Source organism: Ahaetulla prasina, chromosome 3, assembly GCF_028640845.1.
Source record: "Ahaetulla prasina isolate Xishuangbanna chromosome 3, ASM2864084v1, whole genome shotgun sequence".
Lineage (NCBI taxonomy): Eukaryota > Metazoa > Chordata > Lepidosauria > Squamata > Colubridae > Ahaetulla > Ahaetulla prasina.
In genome coordinates this window covers 111,417,558-111,440,225 of record NC_080541.1, presented here as the reverse complement: position 1 = coordinate 111,440,225, position 22,668 = coordinate 111,417,558, and the positions used below count along the sequence as shown (strand labels likewise).

Below are 22,668 nucleotides of genomic sequence, written 5' to 3'. Positions count from 1 at the left end.
TTATAGGCAGAGTTCTAAAATAATTTTTGAATTGGAAATAAGACAAGTTAGAAATACATTTATTTTATTTATTTATTTTTATTTATTTTTTATTTATTTATTTTGTCACAACAGTATATATAAGCATAAGCATGAAAGTAACTATATAATATATAAGCATATATTTATTTTATTTATTTATTTTTATTTTTATTTATTTATTTGATTTTTATACCGCCCTTCTCCCGAAGGACTCAGGGCGGTGTACAGGCAAAGTAAAAACAAACAATACAATATACAGTTTAAAATGCAAATTTAAAAAACTTATTATAATTGGCCTGAAACTTTAAAAATATATAAAAACTAAAACCCCATTTAAAAATTAGTGATAGAAAATTTAAAATCAATAAAATTTAAGCCAGCCCCGCGCGAATGAAAAGATATGTCTTCAGTTCGCGGCGAAAGGTCCGAAGGTCAGGTATTTGGCGTAAGCCCGGGGGAAGCTCGTTCCAGAGTGTGGGAGCCCCCACAGAGAAGGACCTTCCCCTGGGGGCCGCCAGCCGACATTGCTTGGCAGACGGCACCCTGAGAAGTCCCTCTCTGTGAGAGCGTACGGGTCGGTGGGAGGCATGTAGTAACAGCAGGCGGTCCCGTAAGTACCCAGGCCCTAAGCCATATATATAAGCATAAGCATGCAATAACTATATTAATTGGCTATAATGAAAGAAAACAATAGGACAGGAACTACATACTTTCTATTACCCCATTTTACATCAGATTTGAGTTTTATACCAAATTGGTGCATAACCCTACTTTTTTCTTACTATTGTAAGTTTTTTTAAGCTTTCCTAAGTTTTCTTTCCTGTTCAACTTGAACACAAATAGACTCTGTCCCATGAAGTAATATTAATCAGACTAACCCTTCTCATTTAAAGGAAGCGGATAGTCCAAAGAATATACTTGCATGGCTTCCTAGAGAATGTGACTACAATAAATAAAAACTATTCTTTTAATTGATGTTAATTGTTTCTGCAATTCTGCTATATTGTCTCTTTTTCTTCCCCAAGTTTCTGCTGAAATTTTGCGGAAAAATCTGGACCAGATGAACAAACAGATTACAGATCTACAGCATGATGTTAACAGTTTTCCCAGTAGAACAGAAGAGAAGGACAAATTTGTGGAGAAAATGACCATATCCTTCAAAAATATGCACTGAGAAATGTTGAAAATAACCTATGAAAGAAAGAATCTTATTTATGAACTGAGGGATAAAATCACTGGTTTCAGAATGAGGAAAACTCTGAGCAGAATGCTCAGCAGTGGGATGGTTACAAAGATCAGCTGTTAGAAAGACTAAGTTCTCTAAAGCTATCAGTATAGGGACTTAATGATGCAAGTATTACCAGACTTTGAATAATGAATTCCCATTCTTGTATTATTTTTTCTGAGAATCCTTGTTTTCATTATAAAGCAAATTTTATATTTTAAGGTTCTTAAAGTGGCATTTATATATCACTGTTTATTGACATACTTTAGTAGTATTAGAAAAATACACTGTATTAAAAGAGGAGTTGTCTCATTTTTCACAAGGTAATAACAGTAATATGAACCTTTAGCAAGTGACATATACCCTGTTTCTCAGAAAATAAGACATATCCTGAAAATAAGCCCTAGCATGTTTTTCTGCATGCATCTAATATAAGCCCTACCCACAAAATAAGGCCTACTTAAGAGCCTGCGCAGCTGATCACCTGCCCATTCTGTCTGGTTGCTTGCGGTGTGGTGTTCACAAGATGAGCCTCAGGGCACCTGCAGCCAGGCTATCCATGTCCCAACACCTGCCTCACATGCACAGCACTGGCAACCATGTGCAGCAGAAGCCCATGTGGCCACCGACCCACTTCCAGTTGCTTGTGGAGGAGGTTGAGTGGTGTGCCCGAGGCGAGGCATGTATCAGGCGTGGATGGTCTGGCTGCGGGGGCCTTGAGGTAAGCTGATGCAGGGCACGTGGGGCAGGTCCCCCCTGCCTTGCAGCAGTGGCACTGGCGCACCATGTGACCTCCTGCCGTGTCACAAGCAAGCAGAAGTGGGCTTTCCCGTATGTTGAAAAAAATAAGACATCCCCCTCAAAATAAGCTGTAGTGCTTATTTGGGGCACAAAAGAAAATAAGACCCAGTCTTATTTTCGGAGGAACATGGGTAGTTATTGATACTGAGTTTTGCTTTGAGTAGACTCCTATTCAAACAGTTGAAAGCACAAAGTGTAAACTCCTTCCTGGTGTCTCTTTGGGTGATTTGCAGGCAGTAGAGCCAGGTATGAATAAATAAAGCTTATTTGCTATATTTATGTCTATACATCTGGGGTTGCACCTGTGTAACCTATTCTTCCAAAATATTCCATAGCTGAACTCACAAAAATCCTGTCTCCTAGATACATCAATGTAGCATGGACATTTAGTTTATCATCCTGTGGTTAATTGATACTAGGCAAAATGGCACAAATTATATCCTGAAATATCATAATTAAATCCTCACTTGAGATTTTGAGTAATTTTAACATAATATATAAATCACTTGATCTCTGGCTACCATTTCTCTTTGATTGTTTACAAAAATTTGTTTTTGGTAGTGGTCTTGGAGTAGCAAACATCTTTCCCCCTAGATTTAGGTATCTTGGTAATCATGGAACAAAATGATATTGTGATTAGAAATTACTCTTGTATAGAAAGTTAATAACTGTTTCTCATTTCAGCAGGGCATTGTTTTCTACCATTCTCCCAGTAGTGAAAGAGAATTTGTTCACTTTTTAATCTTGCTTAATAAATTTAGAGGTAACTTCTTATAAAGGAACAAAACTGGCATGGCAACATTTTTTTAGTAAACTAGTATTGTCTTGCCTCTCATATGTGCCTGCCATCTAAGTCATTTTCTTCTACAAAATTTGCTGAAAGATGCTTATTACATTTCTAAGATGTATCTTTAGACAGTCCTAGAAAGGGTTGGAACATCTTTTGTTGAGGATTTCTTGGCCCACCTCCTAGGTAATTTTACTATACTCCAATGTGAGTGATACATAGAGATGAATGAAGTTGATGAATAACAATAGATTGCTTACCTGTAACTGGCTTACTTGTTTATTTTGAGTGGTTATTGCATTTTACATAATGTGCCCATCTTTATTTGCTGCAAGTGCTGCAGGCTGGAGGGGGATGCTGTTCCTACCAAAAATTCAATTACTGAATGTTGTAGTATAATGGTTTGCAGAGGCCTTACACATTAATACATAGATAATTATTTTCTGAATGAATAAATGCTGAGAGGAGGATAACTAGAAACATTCACTTGTAATAGAGAATTTTAAGTCCTGTTTTCCCCTCCCCCCTCCAAGCATTTTTCACTTTGGAATGCCATTTCTTCCTGATGCAAGTAGCAATTAAGGTGGTAGACCTCTTGAAAATGGTTTTAGAAAATGCTTTGGACATCACAGGAGCACACCATCTTCATTTATATATAACAGCCTTTGTAAGGGAGATTCAAAAAGGATTCTGAAAAAAAAGTAGCCACTAAAACCAATAGAGAGGATTCTCTTTATTGTAATCTTGAACATATGAATTAAGGGTGTTATTTCACCAGAAGTGTAGGGGATCATGCCTCTAGAAATGAACTTCTTTTGGTGTTCAAGAGAACCCAGTGAGCTGGAGAGTGTGCAGGTATCCCTCACATTTGATGCTATTCCAACAAATGATTATTGATAAGATAAGGCAGCAAGTACCCAGATGATCTTGTGTAATGAAAGGCTGCTTATTCATGTATTGAATAATTTTACTTTGCTATTTAAAATTATGAATTAATTCATATAAATTATGTATTAATAAACCTGCAGTATATTTAAAATAGATTTAATAATAATTTAACATTTTATTGATACAATCATTTCAATAAAATTAAATTTTAAAATAGCTATGATTGCTTAAAGACCCCCAAGGTAGCTGAGTCCTCCCTTTGTGCCCTATGAAGAGTTGCAGTCAGGGAAGTAAATTATTTGCAGTCAGCGATGATATTTCCAATGGCTAAAAGTCAATGGAATATAAAAATGAGGTGAATCACAATGACCTAATCAGAATTTATTTTGCAAAAAAGAGCTTTGTTACATTAGTACAATGTTTAATTCCTCATAGTTAATTATATGTTATTTATATAGTTATTTTGTCAAACTGCTTTTTGCATAAAAGGATGGGATATGAATCTGAAACTAAAAATACAAAAAGCCAAACTCTTAGCAACTTCAAAGCAATTGTCTTATTCTTAGAAAGCATGTTTACAATTTGTTAGAAGTCTTTAACTCTAGTCTTACAGCTTCGTTAAGGAAGCCCAAGAACAGTATGAGAAGCTACGAATGATGCATGCAAATATGGAAAACCTTTATAGGGAATTAGGACAATATTTCCTCTTTGACACCAATAAGATATCTATTGAGGAATTCTTCACAAATCTGCACAATTTCAAAAATATGTTTGTGGTGAGCATCCATCTGTTTTAATTACAATATGTAATTTCATATTACATATTTAATTACAATATCAGCCACTATTTATTTGAACTGTGCTTTTTACAACAAACAAAGCAACAGGTAAAATACTTTAAAACAAACTCAAATTGTACGACATAAGAAGGTGGCTATTTTCTCTTGCATATGCTGCATATTTTGCTCCTATTGTGTTTTTATATGTTCTTGGATTTTTGGTCTTTTACACTTGAATTATCTATTTGCTTGCTTGCTTGCTTGTTTAATTATTATATTTTTATACCATCATATTTCCCAAGGATTCATAGGATTATAATTGTCAACATTACCTATAATTCATAAGCTGGTTGATATTGATAAGTATAGTGTGTTTGCTGGACTGCTAGAGACAAAATTTTGAAAAACACGTCAGTATTTCTGCAGACAACAAATATTGCTAAAGGTGTTTAAGTTCCATAAAAGTATGTCAATATCTGTTATAAGTCCAAATGCTCAAATTTCTTTAAAAGCTGTGTTGCAAAAGAATGTTAGCCAGATGAGAAGTATAGTATAGAGAAGTATAATACAGAGACGAGAGCTTATTGGGGTAAGGCTGTATTTAAACAGTGATATTTGTAGTTAAATTAATCTTCCTATTTTTATTTGAGTAAAATAAAAATAAATTTAGGTAAATATGCGGAGGTATATCCTCCAGCATTTGGTTCTCAGGGATACATTACCTATATATTTTGTGATTCCATTAATTTTTATGGATAAAAGTAGTAAATAAATCTATCATTCATAAACCCATCACTGTTTACTTTGTTTTGCATGGTAGCCAGCACTGCAATCTTTTATTCTGCTAAATGTAAAATATGATCTGCATATCATAACAACACAGCAAATTCGTTGTTATGATTCTCCATTTGTGTATTTATCACCTTTGTCTTATTTTTAGCAAGCTGTGAAGGAGAATCAGAAAAGGCGTGAGATGGAGGAAAAGATGCGCAGAGCTAAACTAGCAAAAGAAAAAGCAGAGAAAGAACGTCAAGAAAAGCAGAAGAAGAGAGAACAACTGATTGATATGAATGCAGGTACTATACCATGAATATTGCAGTTTGTGTAAATTCCTTATCTCAATGGAAAACTGAGATGGGAAGGAGAGACTTCTCTTACTTGGTAATATAAGAACACTACTTGATTGTGCTCAGGGTCCATCCAGTCTTCACTATGGGCCAAATAAAGTCTATAGGGATTTCCCATCTGGTCTACAAGTTCTTTTTAAGGTCTCCCAGTCCTTGTCCACTTGCCTTTTACTCTCAGTCCAAATTCTTCCCAGCAGAAAAAGGATAATTTCTGGTCAGCACTATAGTACTTGACCGTGAGAACTACTGACTGTGCTTAATAGAGTTAAAATAGACTGCATTTGCCTCATTAGAGGGCATTTACTTTAGGGATCATCTGTGTACGTAATATTTGCCTGGCCAATTTGATCTTGCAAGGTTGGCATGCTCTTGGTTCCTTCAGTTAAAGAATGTTGTCTATTAGGACCCTGGAAGTGTGCTCTCTCTGTATTTAATGCCTGCCCTCTTCAGTGATGTTCCCCACTCCCATATCTAAATTCTGCTATTATTCAGAACAGCCATGAAGACCTGGGTCTTCATCCACGTCTTTGGTGAGAGAGAATGAGACTCTTTGCTTTTTTCCATCTTGTCTGAATCCATTTCCTTGATTCTTGTGAGCTGCTCCAAGTTGCTGGGAATCAGGCAGTATTGAAGTTTAATACATTATTATTAAAGGTTCTCCTTGATTATTAACCATAACTGAGCCTGCAATTTGGTTGTACATTATAAAGGTTGTAAAATAGGTCACCATGTGACTATGCCCAATTTTATTACCTTTTTTGTGGTGGTTGTTAAGCAAATGCTGTATTTGCTAAATGAACCCATTGTTTGTCATTGGGTGTTTTTTGCCAGAAATTGGAAATAAAAGAAGATTTCTGTCAAAAATGTCATAAATCACATGACTGGGACAGTGCAAACAGCCATAAATAAGGACTAGTTGCTGAGCACCCAAAATACTGTCACATGACCTTGGGGGAAGGAGGGATGTCGGAACATTGAATCTGGGTTATAAGTCCCTTTTTTGGAATCTCATAATTTCAAATGATAAATTTCAAATTTCAAACAGCTCATCATAAGTCGAGGACTACTGGTATTTTTAAAGTCTGCTTTTGATGCGAGACATTAATTAAATAAAAAGGATGCATGAAAATGGCATATATAAATATAATGTGGACAAAATTGTGAACCATATGGCTTCAGAGCCCAGAATAAATCCTATACAATTGTAGTCAGACTGCTCCAGAAAGTGCTCAAAGGAGATATAGAGACCATAGCAGTTTCTATATTCTTTGTCACCTAGCAGTTGGTATTCAGAGGTGGAGTAATTCTGTACATATACATGAATACTTACATTCATCTCTCAGACCGATAGCTGTATATTTTTATCTCACTTTCAAATTCCATAATCTCTCAACGGTATGTAATGCTTCCAGATGGACCAATATTTTTAATTAAAATTATAGAATAGAATAGAATAGAATAGAATAGAATAGAATAGAATAGAATAGAATAGAATTTTTATTGGCCAAGTGTGATTGGACACACAAGGAATTTGTCTTGGTGCATATGCTCTCAGTGTACATAAAAGAAAAGATACGTTCATCAAGGTACAACATTTACAACACAATTGTAATATATTGGGATATGGAGACATTCACTAATTCATGTTTGAAAATCCAAAAAAAGGAAAATTGGAAAATGCATTATAAAACCTCCTCCTTAATATATGCTATATATTATACTGTTCTATTTCTATATAATTCTATGCATGCTATATAATAGAAATTTAAGGCAGAAATTAGTATTCATATAGGAATAAGCTATTTGAATGAAGCTTTTTGGTACATGATTACCATGTTTATATGCAGCAAAAGTTTTTATCTGTGAAATATGGTTAATTCTTGTATTTAACGTAATTATCATGAAATTGCCCCTGTTCATTTTTTAGAGTATGACTGTTAGTACATTGTATGAGTAGATTGTGTAGTATAAATGCAAGCGCATTGCACAATGTTTGCCTAATTGATAAAAAACAGATGAAAGATTTCTCAGGATCTTATTTTCATATTGCAATGAACATTCCCGTGCTCTTATTGGAAGTCATTAATGAAGGCTATGTTCTTTGGATCCATTGGTTTATATTAACATTTCCAGTTGATGTTTTTCATACCAATCCTTGACTTTATAAACCACAACCAAGCTCCAAATTTTAGTTGTAAGTTGACATGACTGCTTCCCTCAATGACTGTAATTCTGGCACTCCTAGGTTGTGATCGTGCAGGTCATTAAGTGGAGTACTGGGTGCCTCGGGGTGGGGCGGTAAAGGCCCAGGGCCATTAGCAACCTCAACCAGTTGCCACATCAGCCCTGGTGCCACTGCTGCCATTCACAAATGTTGCATCACACCAGTCACCCAGCACTCTTGAGGATCTGCTGCACACTTCTTATCTTTAGGCATTTCTTTCCTGCTGTCAAGGGGTTCTTGCAGCCCACAAGAGGCAGCTGCTGGTTCCACACAGGCCTTGTTTCCCAGAGTCTGTTTGTGTGGAGATTCCAAATTCTTTGGAAGTTTTTTATGGAAGCTCCAGCTTCCTAAGTTGTACAAGGCTTTCTAAAACTCCGGAAACCGCAACTTTGGAAGGCTTTGGAGACTCTATGACAGTTCACACAAAATCTCTGAAAGCTTCTTAAGGCTCTGGAAGCCCAGCACAACTTTGGAAGGCTTCAACTTGTGCCTTTTGAAAGCTCTGTGTAAACTCCAAAACCTTCTGAAGTTGTATGAAAGTTCAGAAAGCTCTGAAACCCTGGTAGAACTTCAGAGGCTCTGGAACCCTGGCATGACTTTGAAAGGCTTCAGAGGCTCTACAAGAGTTTGCTTGCAACCACCAAAGGCTTCCCAAATCATGTGAGGCTTCCAAAGCCTGTTGAAGTTGCACTGAGATTCTAAAGTTTTTAGAGACTGCATGAAACTCTGTGGAATTTCTAAAGGCTTCAGAAGCACAATTTCTGGGAAAGAAGGCCTTTGCTTTCTTGGCCTGTTTTGATGCTTCAGGCCTTCAGTGAGTATGCAGAGAATGGAGGCGTCAAGTACTGCAAGATCACACTAGATCAGTAGCGTGAGAACTCACGCTATTGATCTCACGTGATCTCACGGTACTTTAGGTCTCTGTTCTCTGCAAACTGAGGCCTGAATGAGAACTGCAGCAAAAGACTTTGCAAATGGTGGGAAGGTCTGAAACATCAAAGCTTTCCCTCCGTTTGCAAAGCCTTTTGCCATCTTTGCAAAAAGCCTTTGCTGCCGAGAACGGAGCCCTCGGAGGGAGCGCGTGTCACTCCGGAGCTCCATTTGTGCCAGAAAAGACCTTTTCTCAAGGCCTCTGCTGAAGAGAAGCTCCATTTTCAAGCACCCCATTTCCATGCAGACTACATTTGAAGTCTCCATCAGGGTGACAAGTGTTTGAGCAATCCTAGGGCAGTTGGAAATGGAACTATACACTCCATTTCCAACCCTCCCAGAGCCACTTAAACACTTGTTGCCCTGATGGAGACTGCTAACGTAGTCAGCATGGAAAGGGTGCTTTTTGCTCCATTTTCAAACACCCCATTTCCATGCAGATGAAGTTTCCAGTCTCTGTCAGGGCGACATATTTTTGAGCAGCCCCGAGGTATGTGTGTTGGAAACAGAGCAAATTGCTTGAAACTGAGCTTTTTGCTCCATTTCCAAAATCCCCCCCCCGGGTCGCTCAAACACTTCGCTCAGACGAACATTGAAAATTTCTGGGGTACATGGTCTTGCGTGAGTTCAGGCACCCATCCACTTTTGCAGTGAATGGGTGCCTTATGTCCCACAGGCTCAGGGCACCTAGAAGGTTCCAGTCTCCACAGGAAAAGTGGTTGCATGCTAATGAGGGGTTTGGAGCAATGTCAGTTTGCTGCCCCAAAGCCTCACTTCGTGCAAACACTTTTCCAAACGGAGCCTGGAAGCCTTTGGAGGAGACTCACTGAGACTGCCCGCCACTCCAGAAGCAGCAGGCAGGCTTGGTGGTCAGAGAATCTGAGCAGGACGCACTCGTCCTGTTCCCTCTGCTCTCAACGGGAGTAGACAAAGAAACAGAGATGCTGGAAAGAAGATAGATCTTCACAAAATAAGTAACCTGGCGTAGCAGGTTGAGGTGGGGAGAAGTAATTGTGGGGAGCCTGAAGTATTTCAGTGGGTTGGGGAGGCCTTGGGTGGTCTGAAGCAGGTGGCCTGTTCCACATCACTAGGCCCCTCCATAGCCTTCCCCCCTGCGAGATACCTCATGTGCACTTAACAAGCTGTGCATTTGATTATCAAATGCGTGGGTGAAAGGAGGGAGTGATCACGTTCAAGATACAAGATTCACTCCCACTAGTCCTCGGGTTACAAATGGAATGGGCAGGCTCCATTACATTTGTAACTCAAGGCCTACCTGTATTCCATTTTATGCTATTTTTTGTACAAAATAATAATCTTTTTGCTGCCAAATACATTCCTTTACTTAGATTTATGGACTTTGGGTTGATAAAAATTTGCCAATTTTGCTGCAAAAATCTGACAGGTGGAAAGAAAAGTCTGTTCTATTTTTACTGTTACTCATTAACATCTAAAACACCTTTTTCCTTGTCTCCCATCTTTTGAAACAATACTGCCTTTTCTCTCCTTCCCCCTACTTATCCCTTCCTCTGTCCTAATAATTAATTCTGCATACATAGGCAATCCCTCTCTCAAGATCTTTCTTCATGCATCTGATGAATTGGCCTAGAAGCACAAAAAGCTTGTGATGATACATTTATTAGTGTTACAGATGCCATATGAGTCTTGGTTGTTATTTTTTTACTGCAATGAAAAACCTGGCTACCCCTTTCTTGGAACACACTGACTCAATTACCATCCCTCTCTATTTCCTGACTCCCACAATTTCCTGCCAGTTCTGTCTTCTTTTGAGTTGCTTGAAGTTGTGCTAAATGACATGCCATTTGGTTTTCTTCACATTCTTTTCCCCTTCCCCCACAACCTTGTCTTGAGTTACTGTAGTGAAACACTGCAATGTTTAATATTTCTGCAAAGTATCTGCACTTGGCAGAGTGAAGGAAAGACTCCATAAGTTTCAGGGAACCATTCCCATTCCAGCACAATTATTTTTCACTGCTTGTAGTGACACATCTTTATTTCACTTGGGAGGGGCTCTTCCTCTGCTTCTGCTTCTCCCTTCATTTAACTTTAGGGACAGAGCTTTAAAATCCTTGCCCTATGTTGTAATAATAATTTCTGTTGTTGTTTTTTTTTACATAAGGACCAAATTCAGTCTTTATTGTGTCTTTTATCAGAAAACATTCCTGTCTAAAATTCTGCACATTTCTTAGCACTACTACTATTTTTTTTCTTTTTGTAATTTTTTGAGAAACCCAAAACATAATCCAATACCCAAAACCAAAACATAATCAAGATGGAAGAGCAAGAGTGAAAAATATAAGAATATTTAAATTTTGCCTTTGATGACTGACTTTTCCTCAAATGTGTCAGCAAGCAGATGGAATGCCTATTTAGCTGCCTCTATCACTTATGTTTTTTCCATCATCATGTGGCCCTTTTTGATTGCCAGATGGTTCAAAACTCCTTTGTATCCATTTCTTTCAGGCGATGCCTAAGCTGTATTCCCTGAACAATATATTTCTAAAGACAGTGTCAACTTGAGATAAGATTGGGGGATGTGAATGTACACAAATACATTGACATGTCAACTTGTCACTTTTATTTAAAAGACTGTAATTGAAATTACAAACCAGAAGCTTAATCCATCATTCCTTGTACAATTACATCATTTATATGATGTTCCACATGAGGTTGCATCAGCAAAAATACTGAGTGTGACTACACATGTAAATGTAAGGCTAAACATAGCTTTCAAAATATCTACCCTACATACACTACTTCCTTTGCTTAAATAAGGGGAAATGAGCAACTGCATTGTATATGCCTTTTAATTCCAGTGCTGTAAAACTGTACTTCATAATCAATATTGGAACCATCTGTAATTGGGGCCTGTCTTTTTTTACTAACCATGCCATAGACTTTCTGATGGAAGTGGGAAAATGAAGGCAATTTCTTTGTATTTTTGTTTTCTGTTCTTGAAGGCATTAATGAAGGCTTCCGGAATGTATTGGTAACACTTAGCCATTTATTTTGGACAGCAGGTGGCAGTACAAACAATGGATTCAGTCTACTTAAAACCGGAGCAGATGTTCTAATGTGATTTTATAGGTTTATGTTTTGTCAGGAGCTGTTACTATGGAAACCAGATTTTGCAAGCTCCTCATGAAGTTGCAGTTAACACATTCAGTGCCAGGTTGTTGGGGGAATTGGGGGAGGCAAACATTCAAATGGAATAGAAAATATTGTAGTCTTCAGGAACTTTTCTTTTAAATGTATACTTGTAGAGTCTGTGTTGAAGAGCTTGTATAATTTTATTTTCAAATGTTTTGCACACAAACACACACACACACCAATAGTTCTTCTCACATATACTTCTCTGCCGTCTAAGACGGTGCTGACTTTCTTGCTCCTGTTGAAAGAGATGCCAAATTATGGTTTAAACCCATTTGTTCTTTTTCTTATGCCTACGTTTAAGTAAATACTTGGTTGTTTGGTATAGTTGTCTCCAAAGAGACTCAATTTCTTGTCTAGCAAAAGGCAGCATTGGCAAAACATAGTCTTCATCACAGGAGCAATGTAGGTGCTCTTCCTCTTCCTGTTTTTGAGACGAGATACATGCTTGTTGCTAAGGAAACAACATTAACTGGCCTGTTTCAGCCAGTCTTCTTAATACTCTGACTGTTGTATAGAGTGAAAAGTAGATCAGTGGAAAATGCATAGCTCTAAACCCCTCAGGATACTAATGATTTCACGGCATCAGAGTAATACCATAGCTGTACTATTAAAGCAGAAATCTGCAATATAAAGGAAGAAGTGAAATGTTATAAGGAATTCCTCTTTGTTTTATATCCAAATTGGCAATTGTGTGTTTATAAAACAGCTACGTTGATAGAAAGAAAAATGCCTCAGAAACTTCCAGGAAGAATTTTTTTAAAAATCTTCTTTAAGCCCTCCATTGTACAATCTCATTTCATTAAAGGTTTCTCCCGATTTAAGACAAAGGAAGATATCTTGAGAAGCACTTTTGTGTATTGTTGTCTTCACATAGTAAATTTTCACACATGACCAGCTCTTTGTTTTTATCAAGAAATATTTTAACGAAAGTTATTCTCTTTTGTACAGTACACATTCCAAAACACCCATAGTCTTGAGTCTATAATGCTACTTCTTAGATAGAGGTGTCAATGAAAATAACAAATCTCTATTTTGTGTTCTTGCAGAAGGAGATGAGACAGGAGTTATGGACAGTCTACTAGAAGCCTTACAGTCAGGTGCAGCCTTCCGTAGAAAAAGAGGACCACGCCAAGGTATGGTTTTGCTTAAATGTCTTCAAAGCAAGTGTGAAATAATCATTTTTCTTAGCACCATTGTGAACCAACTCTAGGTTTTGGGGTGTGGAAGACAGAATTGAATAGAAAAAAAATTACACTTGCCTTTTGAAGATAACAAAGCTGTGATGTCTCTGCCATGTAGTTCATACATATATTATAGAATATAATGTAGAATATAGTTATTGGATCAATTAGTCAACTCTTGTTTATCCATAAAATTTGGTATCAATCATTGGCTCAAAATAGCGGCACTAGGGATAAAATAGAGAAAGCCCATGTGTCATCAGTCCGACTAGCGAACCCAAGAAAAGTACATTCAGGAACATTTAAATCCCAAAAGCAAAACACCATTTCGACACTGAAGAATCAAAACCAACTCTGTTTTTTCCTGTGCAATGCACAGGTTGATCACATTGTCCAATTATGAATTGTAATTTGTTTTGACAACAGTTCACTTCTCTGTCTGACACCTGCATCAGTGTCCTTGGTGGGATATTGGCGCTCATGGTTTGTCTCTGGAGTGTCTGCATTCTTTCACCCTTCCCTCCCTCCAGTTCTTTGGCAAGTTGAAGGTGATAAGACCTAAACATTTCAAAAGCAGTTCAACTTTGACATGCCAACCCCCTGGGAAAAAGAGGAGACCTGAAAAAATATCAAATATAAATTAATATCCTTATTCATGTTCCTTGAGCCTTCAGTCCCCTGGTTTTCGTGAGTGCTTAGCATGGAATCTTCTCACTAACCTATCAGCGCATCTAGTTCTTTCACCCATTCTGCTTCTGACATCGGGTACTCTTTCTGTCAACCCTGAAGCTGACCTGACTGTGTTACTTGGAACCCTGACACTTTCATTGTACCAGGTATTGCAATTTCCCTTTATAGTACCTCAAATCTAGAATTCTATTAATTTCATAGTGTTACTCCCCCTCACTAAAATAGATGGTGGTGGTTCCCTTCCAACCAGTCTTAAGTTAGACTCTTTAATGGGCTTCAACAAGCTGCAGTGGAACACTGGGTGGACTTTCCCTAGTATTTTAGGCAATTTATACTCCACTGGAAGAGGAGTATAAGAAATTAGAAATGGAACTACAGAAAGATACACAAAATAAGACAAATAAAAATCAAATGGACCTTAAAAAACATGAATTGAATCTAATTGAAATAGAGGATTTGGCGCTCAAAATAAAAACTTCTAAGCAAATTTTTTTTGAAAATTCAAACAAGCCAGGAAGATGGTTGGCATACAAAATGAAAAAGGAGAGAGAGAAAAAGTTAATTAATCAACTAATGGATGAGGAGGGAACTATATGCTATTGAAACGAAGAAAAGAAGAAAATAGTACAGAATTATTATGAGAAACTATAAACAAGAGACAATATCAGAAGAAAGGATGAAACAATATCTAGAAAAATCTGAATTACCCAAAATACCAGAAGATTATAAAAAGGCGTTAGAGGAAAGAATAACGATGATGGAACTAACAGAGGAGATTAAAAAACAAAAGAATGACAAAACACCAGGCCCAGACTGATTGCCAGCAGAGCTATTTAAAACATTACAAGATGTAATAAGCAACACAATGCTGGAAGTATTTTATGAACTCCTGATAGAAGCAAAGATACCAAACGGAGGCATATATTACTCTTATATCAAAAGAAGGTACAGACCTGCCACAAATAAAGAACTATAGACCGATTTCCCTGTTAAATGCAGATTATAAAATATTTGCATCAATAATGGCTGATAGATTAAAGAGATTGTTAAATGAATTTATACACATGGACCAAAATGGTTTCCTACCCAAGAGACAGATTAGAGACAATATGAGAATAATTCTAAATACTTTGGAATATTATGAAGCACATCCAGAAAAATAAATGGTGTTGATATTTCTTAATGCACAGATGGCGTTTGACAATGTGAATTGGCAATTTATGATAAAACAACTACAGACTAGATTTTGGGGGGGGGGGAGAGATTTATAAATATGATTAAAACAAGTTATTATAAGTAATGAGCAAAAGTGATGGTAAATGGAGATATGACAGAGACGTTAATATTAATGAAATGCACAAGGCAGGGTTGGCCTCTATTGCCATTATTATTTGTGTTGACATTAGAGGTATTAAATAGAAATATAAGAAAAAATGAAGAGATAAAAGGTATTAGAATTAAAGAAGAAGAATATAAACTACAGGCATTTGCAGATGATTTAGTCTTTATTTTAGAGGAGCCGCAAGCAATTGGGCCAAAATTAATAGAACAAATAGAAGAATATGGAGAAATGGCAGGGTTGAAAATCAATAAAGAAAAAACAAAAATATTGGTGAAAAATATCACAGAGAAACAGAAAAAGGAGTTAATGGAGAAATTGGATATTCAGATTACTAAAAAAGTAAGATACTTAGGAATTCGGTTAACATCAAGGTGTATTACGATTAAGGAGGATAATTACTACAAATTGAAAAGCCAAACTGAGACAGATTTGGAGAGATGGAAGAATCTACAATTATCATTAATGGGAAAAATAGCAACAATTAAGATGAATATATTACCAAGATTGTTGTTTTTATTTCAAACAATACTGATAAAAATATTTTTTTTGAAAAATCTTAATAAAATAATAATGAAATTTATATGGCAAGGGGAAAAAGTGAGAAGAATTAATATAAAAATGCTACAAGATGCAAGACTCAGAGGAGGGTTTGGACTACCAAATTGGGAATTTTATTATAATCCTCTCCGTTGTTTCCCCATTTATTATTATTTTAGCTGATTGTTTCGAATAAATTGCTCTAATCATGTTTGTAAATTTCTCCCCAAAATTCATAATTTCCAATTGATTAATAAGAAAGTTCCAGTTTAGATTATCAAATGCCTTTTGAGCGTCCACAAACATTAATGCCAGCTGCTTATCCAGGTGAGCCTCATAGTATTCGAATGAATTCATAATCATTCTTGTTTTGTTCCTTATATATCTGTTTGGCAAAAATCCATTCTGATCCGAATCAATAATTTAATTTAATATTTTTTGTTCTTTCAGCAATTATAGTTACCAATATTTTATAGTCCACATTAAGTAGCGAGATTGGTCTATAGTTCTTTTTTTAAAAAAAATTATTAGACTTTTAACTTTTAAAAACAAAGAAGTACAACAAAAAATAACAATACATTAAAAAGACATAAAAGACATAACATTACATCATATATTATTTTACAGCTTGCCGTATCAATATAGATATATATTCTCTGTTCTTATTCAATCAATCCTCTATGTGCTTATATTTACATTGGTATCTATTTACCAAACCGTCCTTTACCGGTTAACACAATTCCGTAATTTACACTTCCTAGTTTTAGCTTAATTAGGTTAACATTCCAATTTATTATTTTGATTTCTTTTTTCTAACCAATCATATAATTTATTCCACACTTTTTAGTATTCTGACTCTTCCCTTTCCTTATTTTTCAGCGTTATCTTGTCCATTTCTGCGCACTGTAAGATTTTTTGGATTATTATTTCCTCTCCTGGTACATTGTTTTGTTTCCAACCATATGCAACAGCAATCCTTGCTGCCATTAATATATGAAGTATTAGGTATTGCAAAGATTTATCTATTTTTGGGTTAATTATTCCTAGTAAATAGAGTTCCGGTTTAAATTCCAGTTTTAGTTGGGTAATTCCTTCTAACCAATTTTTAATTTTTTGCCAAATTTTTTTTATCTTGGGGCACATCCACCACACATGGCCTATCCCACAATTTGTCCCACTTTTCTAATTCTATATTGTGCCCAAAATTTTTTGCCCAACAGATCATTGTTTCTTTTACTGTTTCATCTTCCATTTTGTATTTTAAAAAGAAATTGTAAATTTTTGTGATCATTTTTCCCCAATCCTAATAGAATTTTGTCTATATCCAATTGTTCTCTATGTATGCCATATTGCTCCTGATCTTTTTTGAATCTGGTTTTTATTTGTAGATATGGCCACCATTCCATGTTTAATCCTTGTTGTTTAAAGTCTTGAATTGATTTTAATTCCCCTTTTTCATTGAGTAGCTCTGCATATCTTATCATTTTGCTCAAATCCATGATATTTGGGTGTAATATTGTTTCCATAGTTGATAGGAAACTGGGACTTTTGTATAATGATCCTTCTTAATTTTCTCCCAAACTTGTAAAAGGGCCTTTCTTAATAAATGTCTTTGAAAATATGTATGGTATTTATTTTTCCCATCTCAGAGAAAACTGTGCCAACCAATCGGGAGATCATGGCCTTCTATCATTAGTACTCGTTTATTTTGTAGCTGAATCCATTCTTTAAGCCATGTTAGTGTTGCGGCTATTAATAGAGCTCCCAATTTGGGAGACTAAAGCCGCCTCTACTTCTGCTATCTTGCAATATTTTAAATTTAATACAAGATTTCTTCTTTGACCAAACGAATTTTGATGTGATTTTAATTGTTCGAAGAAATTTTTCTCTAATTTAATCGGTATAGTTTGAAACAGATATAACAATCTGGATAGTATGCATCTTTATCATTGAAATTCTACCAATCATCGATATTTGCAATTTAGACCAGGTTTCTAAATCCTTTTGAATTTTTTGTAGCAGTGTGTCATAATTATCTTTTTTTTTTGTGGTGCATTTTGCCGATATCTGTATTCCTAAATATTTAATTTTTTTTTTACTCTCGAAATCCTCACTTTCTCCTCTAATTTCTAAATTTGATTATTTGTTAGGTTTTTGGTCAACATTTTGGTTTTATCCTTGTTTATTTTGAGTCCTGCCACTTTGCCAAATTAATTTATATCTTCAAATAATAATTGTCCGGATTCTAGGGGCTCTTCAATAATGAATACCAGATCTTCGGCAAATGCTTGGACTTTGTATTCCTGTGATTTAATTTTTAATCCTTTTATTTCTGAATTCTCTCTAATTTGAGACATTAATATTTCTATGGATAGAATGAATAATAAGGGGGACAGAGGGCATCCTTGTCATATTCCTTTTTCTATATTAAAGCTTTCTGTATACCATTTATAATTATTTTTGCTTTCTGGATAGAATAAATTGCTGTAATCATTTCTATGAAGTTTTTCCCCCAATTCATTCTATTAGTTGGTTGATCATAAAGTCCCAGTTCAGGTTGTCGAAAGCTTTCTGCGCGTCTAAGAATATCAGAGCTACTTGCTTATCTGGGTGGGCTTCGTAATATTCAAGTACCGTATATACTCGAGTATAAGCCGAGTTTTTCAGCACGTTTTTTGTGCTGAAAAGCGGCCCCCTCGGCTTATACTCGAGTCTACCCTTGCAGAGTACTGACTACCTAAGTAATATGCCCCCCCTTCCTGGTTGAACGGATCTCCTGCCAACCAGGGAGAGGGTTTTTTGCCCTCGGGAACAGCTGGGCCGGCAGGACGAGCCCAAATGCTGCCGGCATGCTTTGCCAGCTCGGCTGGCTCGTTTTGGGGCGGCGGCTGGCCTCCGGCGTTTTCTTCCGCCGCTTTTTGATGGCGGCGGTGGTCGGCGGAGGGGGCGGGGGGCGGAGGGGGCGTTCGACATTTTCGCCCCCCTCTCACTCGTCCTCCTCTTGCCGGCGGAGGGGGCGTTTGTCACTCTCGCCCTCCTCTCGCGGTGGGGGCGGAGGGGGCGTTTGTCACTCTCGCCCTCCTCTTACTCGTCCTCCTCTCGCCCTCGGAGGGGGCGGAGGGGGCGTTTGTCACGAATACATCCCAATAAAATGCAAAGGTTTCCAAGGGCGCTTAGGCCTCAGGGGACCACTGATTTCAAAGCATGTTTTGGAAAAGCAGCGAGGGATGGGGGGAGAATGCTGCCTTGAATGTGAAAGAAACGTGGAAAACTCCAACTACAGTACAAAAAAAAAACATTTGCACTCAGTACTTTTTATTTTATTTTATTTTTTGCCAAGTTTTCCCCAGGGTTTTTTTTTTCCCCTATGGAAATTGGGGAGGTGGGGAGAAAGAGGTGAAAAAGAAAAAGCCTCTTGGAAAGCGGAGAAATACGGCAAGAACAAACGATTTCTCCCCGCCCCTCGGCGCCGTCCTTCTCTCCCGCCAGTCACACGGTTCAGTTTTTTCAGGCTAACTATACTTTGCGTTTCACTCCCGAGTGAGGAAGAAGAAGGAGGCAAAAGAAACCGACCTCGCGCAGATCAGCAAATTAGCTTTCCTTCTCCAAACCAATTGGAGGCGGGGCGACGCTGCCGAGAAGCCGCTGCTTACAGAGGCGAAAAAGCCAGGAGACCTTGGCATGGGTGGGCGGCTGGTGTAAGGCAGGGCAGAACCTTCGACCCGCAAGGATCCCGGGAGGGGGACGAAGAGAGGCAGAGAAGGAGGGAGGGAGGAGGAAGGAAGGAAAGAAAAGAAAAGAAAGGGGAGTGAAAATAAGAGCAGTCCGAGCTCTGAACTGGGGAGCGAGAAGGAAAGAAAGAGGAGAGAGAGAGAGAGAGAGGAGAGAGAAAAGCGAAGAAGGAAGAGAACAGTGCAATGAGTAAGGACTGCCACTGGGGTCAGGGAGCAGAGCACCAGGAAACAGGGCGGCCAACGCGCGCATACTACACACACACAAACACAGAGCCAGCTCCTCCCTGCCGCTGTTGAATCTTACTTCACCGCACCCCCTCCACCCCGGCCACACTCACAGCCAAAAAAAAAGGCAGAGCAGCATCCCTCGCCGAACGGCGGCGAATCTTTTGCCTTCCCTGAAAGATTAAAGATTAAATAGGAGAGGAGACCCAAGGCGTGCAAATCATCAGAATGCCTCGACGTTTCGCACTCATTATGTCGTCATCTTAATTAATCAGACCGTGGTGAGGTTCCCTACACCTTCCTCTCCCTTTAAGAAATAGAACAAGGTGCGTTTAAAAAAAAAAAGTAATATTAGCAGGAAGGGTTACAGCAAGGAAAATCAATACTACCGCATTCTAAGCCGAAAACACATTTATATAAAGAGACCTGAAAACATATTTGTATAGAAACAAATGTATTTGTCTCTTGTGATGATGTATTGCAGGGTTGCCTTAAATTGCTGTGTGATAGTTACAGCATTTCCAGAAAACACAGACTGGAAAAGAAAAGAAAAGGGAACGGTAGGGAATGAAAATGGATGACTGTGTCATCCATATCATCAACCTTTGTGAAGTGTGTTGGGAAGCAACTTTTTAAAATAAGACCTTTTCTTGATCGTCTCCCTTATTAAAAAGGGGGCGTTTGTCACTCTCGCCCTCCTCTCACTCGCCCTCTTTTCGCCTTTGGAAAAGATAGCTTGCCGGTCCACGGGTCTCTTTGGACAGCTTTCTGGGGGTGATGGTTTCCTGATGGCAGTTGACGTCGTAATAATTTTTTTTTTCCTGTTAGAAATGGATCCCAATATTGGTACCGGTACTTCTAATCCTGGACCATCAAAACAAAAACGCAGGTCATACGAAGCTGCTTTCAAACTTAAGGTTGTGTCAAGAGCAGAAGAAAGCAATAACAGTATTGCAAGTAGGGAATTTTGTGTTGACGAAAACAAGTAAGGAGTGGCGGAAAAGGAAAGCTGGCATGGGAAAGCTTCCAAAGGCAAAAGAAGCTCGACGTGGTTTAACGAGTTCATATGGGGCTCTAGAGACTGAATTGCATAAATGGGTTATGGAGTGTCGTCAAAATGGTTACTGTGTAACACGTATGGGAATTCGCTTACATGCCCTTCAAATGGCTAAAGAAGAAAAATTTAAAGTACCAGGCACTGAAAAATCTGTTGCATCATCAGGATGGTGTACCCGCTTCATGAATAGGTTTGGCCTATGTTTGCGGCAAAGAACAAAGATTGCACAGAAGCTGCCAAAAGACCTTGATGAAAAAGTGATGTCATTCCATTCATTCATCATAAAACAAAGAAGGATCCATAACTATGACCTTCAAGATATTGGAAATATGGATGAAACGCCTATGACCTTTGATCTTCCAAGCAACAGAACTGTGGCAAGTTTGGGAGACAAAACAATTTTACTAAGAACCACAGGAAATGAAAAAAACCATTTCACAGTCGTTCTGTCATGTTTGGCTAATGGAACCAAGCTGAGGCCTGTTATTATTTTTAAAAGAAAGACCTTGCCTAAAAGGTAAAATTCCGCCACAATTACAGTGCGTGCACATGTTAAAGGCTGGATGGATGAAGATGGAACAAAAAATGGCTGGAAGAAATTTGGAGCAGACGACCAGGAGCAGCCTTAAAGAAAAAACCATCACTGTTAGTTTGGGATATGTTCAGAGCCCACATCTGATGACATAAAAATTGGCAAAGTCATCTCAAGTCACTTTGGCGTTATTCCAGGTGGGCTTACATCTGTATTGCAGCCCCTAGATGTCAGTTTAAATAAACCTTTCAAGGACCGTGCGAAGGATGTGGCATGAATGGATGACATCTGGTCAAGCTCGTCTGACAAAAGTTGGAAATCTGAGAAAGCCAGACATAGAACTAATAGCACAGTGGGTTCGTGATGCATGGGAAGATATTCCAGAGGACATGGTGCAACGTGCCTTCAAGAAATGTGGCATTAGTAATGCTATGGATGGCAGTGAAGACAGCGCATTGTATGAGAGTGACAGCAGTGATGATGACGACTGTGAACTCAGTGATGACGACAACGTATATGCGGATAACAACACAGAAGCTGAAGTAGCTGAAGCTCTGTTTGGACAAACAGATGATGATGAGGAGAACTCCAGTTTTGAGGGATTTTAGCTCTCGTTAGCTTGGTTGCTGTTACTTTTAAAGATACTGTATTTTTGATACCATATTCTTTTTGGGGACCCCCTTTTGCACTTTTATTGTTTTTCGTTCAAATAAATATTCATGTTATTTTACTTGGCTCTATCTTTATTTTTTACATTGACCAGTAGCTGCCTCATTTCCCACCCTAGGCTTATACTCGAGTCAATAGTTTTCCCCAGTTTTTTGTGGTAAAATTAGGTACCTCGGCTTATATTCGGGTCGGCTTATACTCGAGTATATACGGGTATATTTATGATGGTTCTCATGTTATTTCTGATATATCTGTTGGGCAAAAAATCATTTTGATCTGATTTAATAATTTCATTTAATATACCTTTAATCCTCTCTGCTATTATGGCCATAAATATCTTGTAATTATCATTTAACAGCGAAACTGGCCTATAGTTTTGGATCTTCTGTTTTTCAGTATTGCTTTTGGGGATAAGTGTTATTAAAGCTTCTGTCCAGGATTTTGGTATCTTTGCATTCTCTAATACGTCATTATATGTTTGTAACAATATATTATCTAATATTTTTTGAAATTCGTTATAAAATTCAGCCGTGATTCCGTCTGGGCCTGGAGTTTTGTTATTTTTTTGTTTTTGTATTGCCCTTTTCAACTCAGCTGTCATTATTTTCCCATTTAATATTTCTGTAGTTAGATCTGGTATAGTTGGGTGACTCCTCTCTCTTAAATATCTCTTAATATCATTTTCATCTATTTTTTCTTGTCTGTACAGGGCTTGAAAGCAATTTGTCACTATGGTTTTTATTTT

General features: G+C 37.6%; 1 protein-coding gene across 1 annotated transcript in view; it reads left to right on the top strand.

The window, feature by feature from the left end:
• Positions 1–22,668, top strand: part of DIAPH1 (diaphanous related formin 1) — a 281,001-nt gene that overhangs the window by 184,424 nt on the left and 73,909 nt on the right. The window contains exons 23-26 of the mRNA XM_058174593.1: positions 1,047–1,172; positions 4,335–4,498; positions 5,442–5,577; positions 13,003–13,089. Coding sequence (XP_058030576.1) covers positions 1,047–1,172; positions 4,335–4,498; positions 5,442–5,577; positions 13,003–13,089 — 513 coding nt within the window. The remainder of the gene's footprint in view (positions 1–1,046; positions 1,173–4,334; positions 4,499–5,441; positions 5,578–13,002; positions 13,090–22,668) is intronic.